Genomic DNA, 14,491 nt, shown 5'->3' on the forward strand with positions numbered 1-14,491 from the left:
AAATCTGGCAATACATGGCCCTGGTCATCCTCTACTTAATACAGTGCAGTCGCCCTGTCCCATGTGCAGAAAAACACCCCCAAAGCATGATGCTACCACCCCCATGCTTCACAGTAGGGATGGTGTTCTTGGGATGGTACTCATCATTCTTCTTCCTCCAAACACGCTTAGTGGAATTATGACCCAAAAGTTCTATTATGGTCTCATCTGACCACATGACTTTCTTCCATGACTCCTCTGGATCATCCAAATGGTCATTGGCAAACTTAAGACGTGCCTGGACATGTGCTGGTTTAAGCAGGGGAACCTTCCATGCCATGCATGATTTCAAACCATGACGTCTTAGTGTATTACCAACAGTAACCTTGGAAACGGTGTTCCCAGCTCTTTTCAGGTCATTGACCAGCTCCTCCCGTATAGTTCTGGGCTGATTTCTCACCTTCCTTAGGATCATTGAGACCCCACGAGGTGAGATCTTGCATGGAGCCCCAGTCCGAGGGAGATTGACAGTCATGTTTAGCTTCTTCCATTTTCTAATGATTGCTCCAACAGTGGACCTTTTTTCACCAAGCTGCTTGGCAATTTCCCCGTAGCCCTTTCCAGCCTTGTGGAGGTGTACAATTTTGTCTCTAGTGTCTTTGGACAGCTCTTTGGTCTTGGCCATGTTAGTAGTTGGATTCTTACTGATTGTATGGGGTGGACAGTTGTCTTTATGCAGCTAACGACCTCAAACAGGTGCATCTAATTTAGGATAATAAATGTAGTGGAGGTGGACATTTTAAAGGCAGACTAACAGGTCTTTGAGGGTCAGAATTCTAGCTGATAGACAGGTGTTCAAATACTTATTTGCAGCTGTATCATACAAATAAATCGTTTAAAAATCATACATTGTGATTTCTGGATTTTTTTTTTAGATTATGTCTCTCACAGTGGACATGCACCTACGATGACAATTTCAGACCCGATCATGATATTTAAGTGGGAGAACTTGCAAAATAGCAGGGTGTTCAAATACTTATTTTCCTCACTGTATATATATATATAATGTGTATATGTATGTATGTGTATATATATATATATATATATATATATATATATATATATATATATAAAATAAAATAAAATAAAATAAAATGTGTATGTCACGGTTCGGTTCCTCGGGTTTTTAAGTCACAGTTTGGGGCAATTTCGTTACAGTTAGGGGAAGAAATGCAAAACATAAAATTGCTTGCTGTTTTTAGTTAATTATTTGTAAATATCAACAGTTTACATTTTGTAAACAATATTAAATAAAATGCCTGCTTGTTTAAATAATACATAAAATATTTTATAAAATGTTCGTTTTCTCTAATATATATATATTTTTTTATTATTATTTCTTAATGCAGGACACTTTTTTTTATTATTATTTTGATTCAATTGAGTAATTGTTTAAATTGCCACAAATTAAACTGATTAAATCCAATTATATAACAAACAATTTAATTAAATTGTTTACATTTGTTTGACCCCATTTGGGTGATACAGATCTCTAGTTTCTTTTTTTTTTTTTTCTTCTTCTTTTTTTTTTAATATATATATATATATATATATATATATATATATATATATATATATATATATATATATATATAAATATAAATAAATGTATATCCTGGCATTTTTGTGTATGTTTTCAAGTTTAATAATAATTTAAAAAATGCACCCAAAAGTGCGAGTCAGAGACTGAACAAACTTGCGTTCTTTATACGTTCCTGAGGAAACTCCGATTTTCCACATGTAAACAGAATTGCAACCGAAAGCCTTTTACTGAAATATTGCAGCAACACACCCCTCACATTTCAGCAAACACTTTAGTGTTCTATCTTCTCATGGGACAATACTATAGAAATAAAACTTGGATATTTTTAGTCAATGTGCAATTTTTACAGCAGTACAGATTTACTGTCCTCTGAAAAGAACTCAACAACATAAAGACCTCACAAGGGGCCATCAAAGAAGTCAAGTCCTCATGGTTGTGTCAAAAAAACAGATGCATGAGTGCTGCAGCATGGCTTTAGAGGTTGCAGATGCAGACGGTCCACTTGTCAGTGCTCAGACCGTACACCACACACTGCAACAAATCGGTTTGCATGGCCATTGTCCTGGAAGGAGCCTCTTCTGAATCTGGCTCATTAAAAAGCCTGCAAACAGTTTGCTGAAGACGACCTGTCCACGAGCATGAATTTCTGGAGCCATGTCCTGTGGTCTGATGAGACTCAGACAAACTTGTTTGGCTTAGATGGTGTCCAGCATGTGTGGTGACGCCCTGGTGAGGAGTAGCAAGAAAATTGTGTCTTGCTTACAGTCAAGCATGGTGGTGGTAGCATCATGGTCTGGGGCTGCATGAGTGCAGCTGGTACTGGGGAGCTGCAGTTCATTAAGGAATTTCAACATGAACTGTGAGATTTTGAAGCAGAACATGATGCCCTCCCTTCAGAACCTGCAGTTTCCTGACATAATAACGACCCCAAACACACCACCAACTTGCAGAGGAAGCTTAAGGTGAAGATGATTGAGTGGCCAAGTATATCTCCAGACCTGAACCCTACTGAGCACCTGTGCCGCCTCCTGAAGCAGAGGGTGGAGAAGCATCATGTGTCAGCAGCTCCGTGATGTCATTATGGAGGAGTGGAACAGGATCCCAACAACAACCTGTGCAGCTCTGGTGAATTCCATGCCCAGGAGGATTAAGGCAGTGCTGGATAACAATGATGCTCCCACAAAATGACACATTGGACACAGTTTTGACATGTTCACTTGGGGTGAACTCACTTTTGTTGGCTGTATGTTGTTATTTTTAAAGGACAGTAAATCTGTACTGCTGTACAAACTGCACACACTTTTCATTTCTATAGTATTGTGTCTTGAAAACCTGGTTGCTGAAATATAGGTTGTGTAATCACTTTTGTGAGATATAATACTTGAGCAGCTTTATCAATATTTAAATGTATTACGTGTTTGAGAAGATACAAAGGCCTCAGTTGTGCACAAGTTGATATTTGGTCTCTATTTAACAGCAGAGCAGACATCACCTGTTTCTTTCACGTCTGCATTTGTTCTGTCTCACATCCTGAATTTCTGCCCCCATCATCAGGTTATCTCTCATCTCCAAACCCGGTTTATATTTTGCATTGTGCTCTTGGTCGGCCGGGTGGAAAGCTCAGCTGCCACAATTAACTTTTTATTTCTTGACCACTCCCCACCCCCAATTTCCTGCCGTTTGGAAGCGTTTAATTAAGCATGCCTCATTTCCTTATTTCTTTGCAGACTATCAGCTTCGGACCCAGTAGTAGAACTTCACACGGCTCCTGCTGGCTGACCCACGTGGACTTGGATCTCTCTCTCTCTCTTTCTCTCTCTCTATCTCTCTCTCTCTTACCCACTCTCTCTTTCTTTGTATCTTTCTCTCTCTTTTTTCCCCGAACTTTCAGACGACTGAAACCGCTTTCATGATCTCAAAGACCGGCAAGAAGGCCTTACCCAGCACACCTAGCCATTTTAAATGCACACGTTTGAACCCTGTTGCTGATGCCTATATACCTTTATTCGCTAGGTTATTAATGATTTAGGTGGAAAGTAGTGAGCTACTCCGAGCAGTTCTCTTAAACACCGCAGACATTTCGTCTGTCTCAGGCCTGCTCTCATGTAGGTCGTGTTTAAAAACTTTATTTTTTTTTTTGTTTAGATATATTCCTTCTCTTTATGGTCAATGATCAGCTAACCATTTTTATTGTAAGAATCCTTAGTGGGATTTCAATGTTGTCAGTTAATGTGTGTGTTTACAGGAGTGTTTACATTGCACGTGTAGTATGGACTCTGATTTTCTATCAGAGGTGGACAAATTGCAAATTCGACATGTAAAATCTCTCCGGTGCACTGCTCAGGCTCGTGTTTTAGTTCCCTGGAAAACAAATCGAATCCATCACACTAAAGAAGAATATGGCAAGCTAGTGCATTAAGCAAACAGTCTGTTAGCGTTAACTGAACAGGAGAATGATCTTTTCTTGCCTTTCCACGTTACTGCTTGTTTCTGCTTTCGAATTAATCCAGCTGTTAATACGCAATACTGCCCCCTAGATCACTTGTGAGCCACTGTGTGTAGTGCAGCAGTTGGGAGGGTACGTACTTGTTAAGTTTGTTACAACATTGAGCTCTTTTGCTCCTAGATGATCAGTGAAGTTCTTTTTTACCAAACAGTTATACACTTTATTCCCAAAAGATTATAGACCATCTTCCACTCCAACCCATGCAACCCATGGACTTTACTTTGTGCACAGGAGCTTCTCCTGAGGGTTGTGTTTTCTAGTTTAAGGGAAGAGAAAATGTCATGCTACTGCATCCAAAGATGTTTGCGTGCCTTAAGCTTTGTGATAACAGTTTGGGAAGAACCACATATGGTTGGGAAAGTCAGGTGTCCAAATACTTTTGTCCATAGTGTATTTGTGCCACCACGGATCTATGAGAAGACTGGTGTGTACTTGATGCCCAACGTGTACGAACAAGCACCATTGTTCACATACCTCCTTGTGTACTTTATGTAGATTTGTGAAATTGTGTCACTTTTTTCTCCAATCTGTTCTGCTGCCTTCATGATTGTTAGTAGTTGAGACTCAAATCGAAGTTACAAAAATATTTGCGTATTTGGAAAGTCTGAAACTGGACTTTCAGTAGGTTTTCACTCTTGAACGCAAAACGTATGCGATTGCTGCACGGAATAGGATGCATAGGAGAAAGTGATTTGTGACAACACTAGCAGATGTTCCTTTTTCAGGACGCTCACTTGGGTACATGTGGATCCATGCGAGTGTAATTCATCCTGCACATGAAACATGAACTCTGATTTGTCCACCCCTGATTAAGCACATTTCAAAAATGTTTTCTCTCACCGAAGCTTAACTTCAAATATATAACGCCATGTTTAAGATCAGTTACACCAGATCAGTCCTAAACTCCACAGCTCGTACATTTCCTTCACTGTTCTAGTCACTCGACTGTATTTCCATCCATCGACTGTATATAGTTTACTGTGGTTATTCGCTTTTGTTTGTTTGTTTTGTTTGCCAAGCATTTTTGTTTTCAGTATTAGTAAAAAAACAAGTAGAGCTCAAGATGTCAGCATCTTGCTGATACCACTTTCATGTTTACCACAAAACTTCTCTTATAACAACAACAGAAATTGCACACCACAACGGCCCTCGTCGTTAGTGCAAGCGACTCCTGCTCCTAATATCATGCCATTTTCAGGATGTATGTATGTGTTTCTCCTCCGTTGTTCTGCGCACGCACACACACACACACACACACACACACACACACACACACACACACACACACACACACACACACACACATATATATATATCCACCCTGACCGGTAATATTCAGAAATCAAAGATGGAGCATGACCTGTACACGTGACATACGAGCACTGTCTTTTTCAGTAAATGAAATCAAAATGAAAGTTCGTCTTTTCTCAACGCTTCACGTGTGCTTGTCTTATTATGGCCTCGTTTAGTGCGTCGCTAATACTGTGCTACGATGAAAATGTGTTCCTGAGATGAAGTTGAAACATTAATAAGGCTTTTTAAAACAAGCAAGGCTGAAATGAAGAAATGTGTAGAAACGTCTTGTATTCTGAATGAATATATCAGAAATAGACGGATCAGACATAACAATATGAAGTGAAATACACTGATTATCTCTTCATCGTGGCACCTGTTAATTGATGTGTTGAAGCAGGAAAAATGGGCAAGTGTAAGGATTTAAGTGAACCAGAGCATCTCCTAAAGTGCAGCTCTTATGGGATGTTCCTGGTCTGCAGTGGTCAGTATCTATCAAAGGTGGTCCAAGGAAGGAACAGTGGTGAACCAGCGACAGGGTCATGGGTGGCCGAGGATCACTAATGCACGAAGGCTGGTCCGTGTGGTCCTATCTATCAGACGAGCTCCTGTAGCTCAAACTGCTGAAGAAGTTCATGCTAGAACTGTTTTGGAAGCAAAAGGGGACCAACACTATGTTAGGCAGATGGTCATAATATTCTGGCTTATTGCAGTATAATGAATATTTATTAGATTGGTTGGTTGATTGACCCAAGACTAGATATATACTAACCACTAGATGCAGCTTTAACGCATACATTTTTAACTACGTTTGCAAGCCAGACTCATGCAATAAGGCTGAATTTACTGGCCAACTTTGAGAAAATAAATAAATACAAATTCATCATCTGGATTCAGCAAATATATAATTACTGTAGTGATTAGTATGTTTTAAATGCAAGTTATTTAACCCTTATACATTTATTTTGCTGAACAGATTCAGTGAGCAGCTTCTCATTTCTTACACAGCCATCGTATCCTGCAGTCATGGAAAAGATATTACTCTGTTTCTGAAGTGTAAAATTACTAGTCTGAGTCATGCATGAAAACAACAAAGAAAATTGCTAAATCTTCTCAAATTGGGTTAAGAAATGTCCAGTTCAATATATATATATATTTTTTATATATAGTTTTTTCCCCATACAACACCAACAGAAACTCACCTAAATATGCAACAATGAACAGGTACACCAACATTCACCCCTCCCGCTCACTCCCCCTCTACCTCTTTCAAAAAGAAAAATAAAACTAGTGCAAAATACAGTTCTATTGTATGGGTTGACCAAGCTATTGATAAATAGTTTCCAAAACTAGGCTGGAAAATGTGGGTGGGGGCTGAGAAGTATGGATATGTTGATGAACGCGCTGACCGGCTGAGGGCTCTTCCAGTTTCAGGAAAACCAGCCAAAAGGGTTAAAAAGGCTGCAAATCTGAAGAATGTGAAGGCAAAGACTGTGTTTGGGCATCTAAAGTATTATTAAAGCCTTCACTATTTAATCCTGGTGAAAAATTAATGCAACTCTGGACAGAAAAATGCCACAGCGACTATTTTAGTACTAATATTAGCAGTAATTATAATTATTTTAGGCCAGGCAGTGTACTTGCAAAATTTCTTTGAATTTAACAGCCAGATATGACCTTGTTCTTTTATTAGACACAAATAGTATCAGTTGTGCAAACTGACAAGTGCAGGTACATATGCAAATATACACTGATCAGGCAGAACATTATGACATTATAAAATTATTACTGGTGAAGTAAATACCACTGATTATCTCTTCATCATGGCACCTAATTAGTGGGTGGGATTTATTTATTAGGCAGCAAGTGAATATTTTGTCCTTAAAGTTGACGTGTTAAAAGCAGTAAAAATGGGTGAGCATAAGGATTTGAGTGAGGGCCCAAATTGTGACATCTAGACGACTGGTTTAGAGAATATCCAAAACTGCAGCTTGTTGGATGTTCCCGGTCTGCAGTGGTCAGTATCTATCAAAAGTGGTCCAAGGAAGGAACAGTGGTGAACTGGTGACAGGGTCATGGGGGGCCAAGGCTTGTTTATGCATGTGAGGAGCGAAGGCTGGTCCGTGTGGTCCGATCCAATAGACGAGCTCCTGTAGCTTAAACTGCTGAAGAAGTTCATGCTGTTAATGCTCGACGTGTCACGTCAAAAAACAACACAGTATTAGGCTGGCGGCCGTAATGTTGTGCTTGATTGCTGTATATACAGCATCTAATATAGAAGTGTAATATATAAATATATCACAAATTAGCAGGTTGCCAAATTCAAACTTATTTTTGCACGGATTTGCATTCGCATACATGTGAACAGGAAAAGCGTAGCGTGACCTCAGCTTAAAGAGAAGATCAGTCCATGTCTGGGAAAGTCTGGCTTTATCTCCTCAGCCGCATGATGTCACTTCCTGTTCACACATGTCCACTGTGTAAATGGAACGCACTTGTTCTCCCAGCATCGGCAGGTTGTCTTTGAAAGGCACGATTGTTCACACGTGGCCGGATTTGTTCTCTGGGGGCTGCGCTGATGTCATTGTGCTCTTTGAGGGCGTGAGGTCATCGTTGCTGGTTCTCAAGCCTTTTACGTGTGTGAGACAATCGCTGTTCACAGCTTTTTATGTTAGTTATTTTCTAAGTCTAGAGTCTAGAGTTTAGAATCATTTTTTCTACATAGACATTCCTCACCTTTTTTGTTAGCGAGCTGTCCTTTTATACATTCTATTAGATGACTAGGTTAATCATCCTGATGTTCATCTTCTGTCTCATTTAACGCCTACGGTTTAAGGTCAGTCATGCACATCTTTGAGAAGCTGCTTTTCCATGCTGAGATCTCAGAGGTTGTTCCTTTTTACGTGGGAGGCGGTGTGCAATCTTCAAGATATGTACAATATGAGTATTTCTGCTAATACGCAACCATGATGCTTGGCCGGTGTATAATTGTTTTTCCAGGGAAACTGGTTTCCTCTTCGCTGTGACCAGGTCAGAATGAAGATTTACAGCTACAAATAGATGACACGTAGTGCATCGAAGCATTTGTGAAATCCTCACAGTCAACCCTAAAATGCTGTTCCGCAACAAAAAGAGCAACCATGTGAACTATACAGGCATACAGGCTTTCTAACTGTAGATGCACTGCTTTAGCATTAGCAGTTTTCTAACAGACATGCATGTTTTGTTTTGTTTTTGTTTATATGCAACAAACACCTATATAATTGTATGCAAGATTAACTTTATTTTCATTGAAAAACCCTCCTTTAGTATGAAGAACAGCAAAAGTACTTTGCCATGCCTCTTGTGAAACTTGCCGAAGATGTTCTTTACTAGATCACTGACCTTGCGTTGCAGTTCCTCAGGATTCAGGTGCAGTGACTGGACAGGCCATTCCATGATATAACACTCCAGCTGACTGTTTGCTCTCTGTATAATGATTAAATACCTTGGACATATGTTTCAGCTCATTGTCTCGTTGTATAATGATGTCGGGTCCAATGAGCCGCAGTCTGGAGGAATTGCATGGTGTTGAAGTATGGAATGGTAGCCATGTTAATTCAGGATTCCTTTTTCCCAGAATAAATATCCAACCTTCCCTGCTCCGAAACAACCCCAAATCATAAAGCTTTTACCTTCAAGTTTGACTGATGGGGTGGGGCAGTATGCTAACTTCTTCCCTCCTGTTCTTCGTCTTCAACAAGTTCTCCTGTTGAAAAATGTCACATTTGTACTCATCGGGCCATAATTTTTTTCCAGTCGTTCACGGTCCCATTCTTGTGTTTTTGCTTTGTCTTTAATTAGTTTCTTATATATAAACGAAATGAATGTTCATGTGTCTCAAAATTGATAAAGGTTTCCACACTTTTGACAGCCAATGCATGTTAGTGAGATGTTTCAATAATTCATGCTTGTATCACTGAACCATAGAAACAGCAATATATGCTACGAAAGCTCTTTTGTTGAAAGAGGACCAGACAGGCTGTCTCTGGTCCACTGCTTGTCCCTGCTTGGATATCTTTTTCTAGGTCCTCATCACTGCATACCAGAGACACAATACAAGACCTGCTGGTGTTAAGGATGCCAGTCGTCCAGCCATCACAATTTGTTCCCTGTCATAGTTGTAAAACTAGCTTGTAACTTTGGCAGGCATTTATGTATGTAAAAACATTGAGGTGAGTATTTGCTAAAAAAAAAAAAAAAAGGTAATTATTGGCAAATCGCTTTGGCGTAAGCGGATTAAAACACTTAAGTTAATTTTACCAAATAATCCACTTCTGGTTGTTTATTAATGCTTGAGGTCCAAATTTCCAACACTCATTTTGCCTGCAACGAATAAAAGCCAACATCTACACGTTAGCATGATGCAATGCTAGTCATAAGGGAGATTCCATTTCTACCTCTTAGTGTAATTAGTGTAAAGTGCCCTTTTTTGTAGTCGTTAAGGTGTGAAACTATAATGAACATCCGGATGTCACCAAGATGACAACGAGTTTCTTTTTGAGTCTCATTCCAATAAAGATTTCTTTTGAATGTGCTCGAAGGGAGTTTTTTCTTGCCACGTTTCCCTCTGGGTCACTCGTTAGGTATAGAATTATAGGGATAATTAAAAATACAAAACTTATATTATTTTTCTGCAAAGCAGATTTGTGACATTGTCCATTGTTAAGGGCCTCAAAAAGAAAATCGAATCAAATTGATGAAAGAAAATGATCGGAATGAACTCGTTGCTTCTACAGTCCTGTAAAAGCGGTGCTACAAACGACTCTTTGAATTCCGACATGACCACTACAAAGCCAGTTTACGTTTGCCGAACTCTGTGTACATTCTTGACTCTTGTCCAATTTAAACTGGTTTATTATTTTCCTCCAGTTCTTTTACTGAGGCATGGTCAGGGAATAAAAATGGTTTCTGTTGTTATTTGAAGTTTGTGCAGGCCTACATTTGGACACATCAGCAGCACTCTGAAGGGACGGCGGTGATCAGACGGAGCACTCTGACTCAGACTCCGACTCAGACTGTTGCAGAACCTCGTGTGTCAGAAATTCCATTAGCCGTCCGCGTATAAAATCCCGTAGCGCTAATAAGAACTTCAGATGACATTGCCAGGTGTTACAGTACCGTATGCCAAGCCGCATAAGCCGACTGTATCTTGAGTGGCTTCCATGTGGAAATCTGTTCAGCAGGTTGACAAAAACACCACACACACATACTAGGAGAAATTAATTCCTAGTATGTTCCATTCAAGGGCTAACTTACAGGCAAGTATTTGTGAATGCTATAGATACGGTTAATTGAAAATGCACCTTCACAGCCAACTTGCTGTCGTCTCAGACACTGTGTGGGTGTCGAAGCAGATAAAAGAACCGGATGTGAAAACGATACGTCCCAGGACTTCACAGGTAATCTTACATGACACGCCTAAGTCATATACATTCACACGTAGCATTTTAGGGCCTTTATTTACGCCAGACATACGTTTCCTTGTTCTGGTGGTGCACACAGACACGGAAAACCACAAGAAGGCAGCCCTTGTCTGCTCTAAGAGGATGGTTTTCAGCTCATCTTAAACATGGGAATCACCAATGGTGATCTAAACAGGCATATTCTCACGTGTAAAAATGTAACGTGAAAATCTTGGTAAGATTTGCTCTTTTGAACGCATGTAAAGTACAAGGAAACAAAGTTAATTAGAGCTCTGTCATATATAAGGTCAGACAGTTGTGCAAAAGTAATGGTGCACCTAATGACTTCTGAGCTTGCACACAGAAGAATCATGGCTATTTTGAAACTGAAATATGTATCATAAGCTCTGTTTCTGTTAGTGTGGAGTTTCACACATTCTCCCCGTCAGGGTTTCCACCAAGTTCTCCGGTTTCCTCTCAAAGACATACATATGAAAGTAGGTTTGTTGAAGCCAGACGTTCTGGCATTCCTTGCATTTTTTTTTTCACTTTGTAGTTGTTACGTAAGACAAGTGACACCGAGTTAAGGTTACAACACTGTGACGCATGAACACACAGCTTCAGTCGAGTTTATCAAGATCAGCTCATTCTTCTGCGAGAAGAAATTCGCCTCGATTTAATTGCGGCCTATTTGAGTTATGTAACAGGTGCATTTAGATGCGTTTGTAACAAAGATGATTCATGAGGATGTTCAGGGTTCAAAAGTCCGTTAAAGGCAAAGGGCCCAAAATAGACTATAAAATTATATGTATAAAATTTTAAAATGAACATTTTTTATAGGCTATATTTTAATTTCTTATACATATTATGGGTTATGGATTTTTACATGGCATGACATATTGCATGTTGCCTGGAAGTCCTTATGATCTGCATTACATTAAACCAAAATGTGGGCATGATTTTATTACTTTGGGAAATCGATCGAAAATGTGTGCATACATTTATATTATTCATCCGTACATCATCTTCACTTGACTTAGTTTGTTTCGTTCTTCTTTTAATAATATATTATTTGAAACACACTATTCTGGATGGTTTTATTGCTGAGAATTTGCACTAAAATTCTGATTTTGTTTCATCATTTTGAAGTGCAACTTAAGGAAAAGTGGCATCGGGGTGGAAAAAGTACTAAAATATATATTTATATTTCACATATATTTCTAAAATAAATGTAAAATAGAAAGAAACACAAATCACATTTATATTGCAAAAAAATGTATTTGTTGTGTAGAAAAATTTGACAATTGAGAGACATGCATGTGTGTCTAATTAATAGAGTGTTTAATAATGTTTGTTAATAAATATTTTATTGATTAATAACCAATTCATTAAAAAACAATAATTTTTTTCATAATTTTCAACATACGTTTATTTATGCTTTTTTTTTTTTAAATATCACATCTTATTTTTATTTTAACAATGTTATATTTATAACTATGTATTTATTCATGAATATATATGATTCTAATCCAACAATTAATTTATAAAGCTACTAATTCATAAAAATAAATAAAACTCTGGACTCATTGATATACAGGGTTCATAGGGCTGATGATGAAGCATGGCGTGAGAATCTGCTTCCAGTTGTTGTGAAATCAATACCGATAAAATAATAATAATAATAATAATAATAGTAATAATAAACGACGTCGCGGTGTCGCGCGCCGACGTGGCGTTTCTGGGACGTGGGTCACCCTGGAGCGCGCGCGCGCCCTCGGAACATCCCGTCCACACTACGTGTACAAGTTGCGTGTCGTGTTACGGAGACAATGTGCTTGCGTGTTGTGATGTTGTGTTGTGATGTTGTGTGCACCTGCTGCCCGGTGACAGCGCGCCGACGGAGGCGCCGATTGGCTCGCGGAAGGGAAGCCCTAGTTGCGTGAGCGCCGAACTGACGTCACGAGCCGGTTTCAGCCCTTGTTTGTGTGTGTGTGTGTGTGTGTGTGTGTGTGTGTGTGTGTGTGTGTGTGTGTGTGTGGACGCTCTCGCGCAACCCTAAACCGGAGGGAATTTCTCTCACCTGCGGGCTTCCACTGGTGACGAAAGCAACAGGAGTTCAGCCGGTGTGAAAGGGAACCCTCTCCCGCGTGCGCATGCGTCTGGTTTATTAAAAGCAGACCATCCTGCACATATCAGATCGACATTACTGAGAAAAAAATACACTGCTGTGGATAAAAACTGTAAAATTGTAACATTGTGATTGTGAAAATCCTCATAGTTCTACACACACAAACACACACACACACACACACACACACACACACACACACACACACACACACACACACACACACACACACACACACACACACACACATACCTTGAAGTTTCTCTCTCTCCCTTCCATTATTGACAAAATTAAAAAGTTATTCATTTTGCTCTGATTCTGACATTCTCTTGCTCAGATTTGCACATATGATATTTTATCATTCTTATAGGAAGCCTTGGATTTCTAATTATCATGGGTTGCATGTACAAAGAATTTGTCCTGGTGTGTTGGTGCTATAAAAATATGAAAAAGAACCTGGGAGAATAAAACAAACAAACAAAAAAAATAATATAGACATTAACTATACAGTTTGTGCGGGGGATGTAAAATGAGTAGGTGCAAAGATCCTGAACAAGTCCAGGGTGCAGGATTGCAATATAATGGTCCGTGTTAATTGTGTTAATGGAATAATCATGTAAATTAAGTAACAATGTTGTATCTATCTATAAATTATAGTATGTCTCATATAATTCCCTCCACTCTTCTGGAAAGATGTTCCTCTATATTTTGTTCACCAGCCACGAGAGTCTTAGTAAAGTCAGGTACTGATGTAGGTTAGGTGAACAATTGAATAGGGATGAGGTCGGAGCTCTACAGCAGGAGGTCTTTTACTCCAAGCAATGCAAAGCATATCTTCATGGAGTTTGCTTTGTGCCCAGGGGGATTGTCATTCTGGAATAGATTCGGGTCTTTTGGTTCAAATAAAGGGAAAATTTTATGCTACTGCATCCCAACACACCCTGTACAATTGTGTGCCTTCAGCATTGGGAAAGTTTGGGAAAGAACTTTAAAGTAACCGAAAGTCCGGTGTCCCAATACTTTTGTCCGTATATCTTATGAAATAAACAGTGTGGGGTTTACATTACTTTACTGTTATTGTTAATGAAAGCAGGCCAGAGATGAATGTGGGTCCTTGGTATTGTTGATGAGGTTGGTTGCGGATGGGAAGAAGCGGTTTCTATGGCGGTCCTGATGGTCCGCAGACCCCCAAAAGAAAGGATTGACTCAAAAAGTTTGTGTCCAGGGTAAGAGGGGTCGGCCCTAATCCTAGTTGCCCTCTTTAGGGTCCTGGAGGTGGTGCAGCCAATCACCTTCTCACCAGATGTTGATATAGGAGGTGAGTATGGATTGAATGATGGAGGTGTAAAAGTGCACCACCATTTGTTTTTTTCAGTAGAACTTCTACAGCTGTTGCAGGAAGCACAACCTGAATAACCGGAACCACACACTTTAAACCAGAAACGTCTTTATTATTACTTGCAACATTTTCTCAGTATTTGCAGTGTGTTTTGTTGCTTGGGGATTCAAAAGAAAAATACTTTGCTACACAGATTTTC

General features: G+C 39.4%; 1 protein-coding gene and 1 long non-coding RNA gene across 2 annotated transcripts in view; one reads left to right on the forward strand and one right to left on the reverse strand.

The window, feature by feature from the left end:
- The window catches only part of ap1m1 (adaptor related protein complex 1 subunit mu 1), a 34,637-nt gene extending 29,117 nt beyond the window's left edge, over positions 1-5,520 (forward strand). The window contains exon 12 of the mRNA XM_083525324.1: positions 3,310-5,520. Within this exon, the coding sequence (XP_083381450.1) occupies positions 3,310-3,332 (23 nt within the window). The 3' untranslated portion in view covers positions 3,333-5,520. The remainder of the gene's footprint in view (positions 1-3,309) is intronic.
- On the reverse strand, positions 4,819-9,545 carry LOC310717403. The gene is made up of 2 exons (XR_014530818.1): positions 5,363-9,545; positions 4,819-5,316 (listed from the first exon to the last, which is right to left on the reverse strand). It is a non-coding gene; the product is annotated as an uncharacterized lncRNA (long non-coding RNA).
- Between the last annotated feature and the right edge of the window lie 4,946 nt (positions 9,546-14,491).

Source organism: Silurus aristotelis, assembly GCF_946808225.1.
Source record: "Silurus aristotelis genome assembly, chromosome: 22".
Taxonomy (NCBI): domain Eukaryota; kingdom Metazoa; phylum Chordata; class Actinopteri; order Siluriformes; family Siluridae; genus Silurus; species Silurus aristotelis.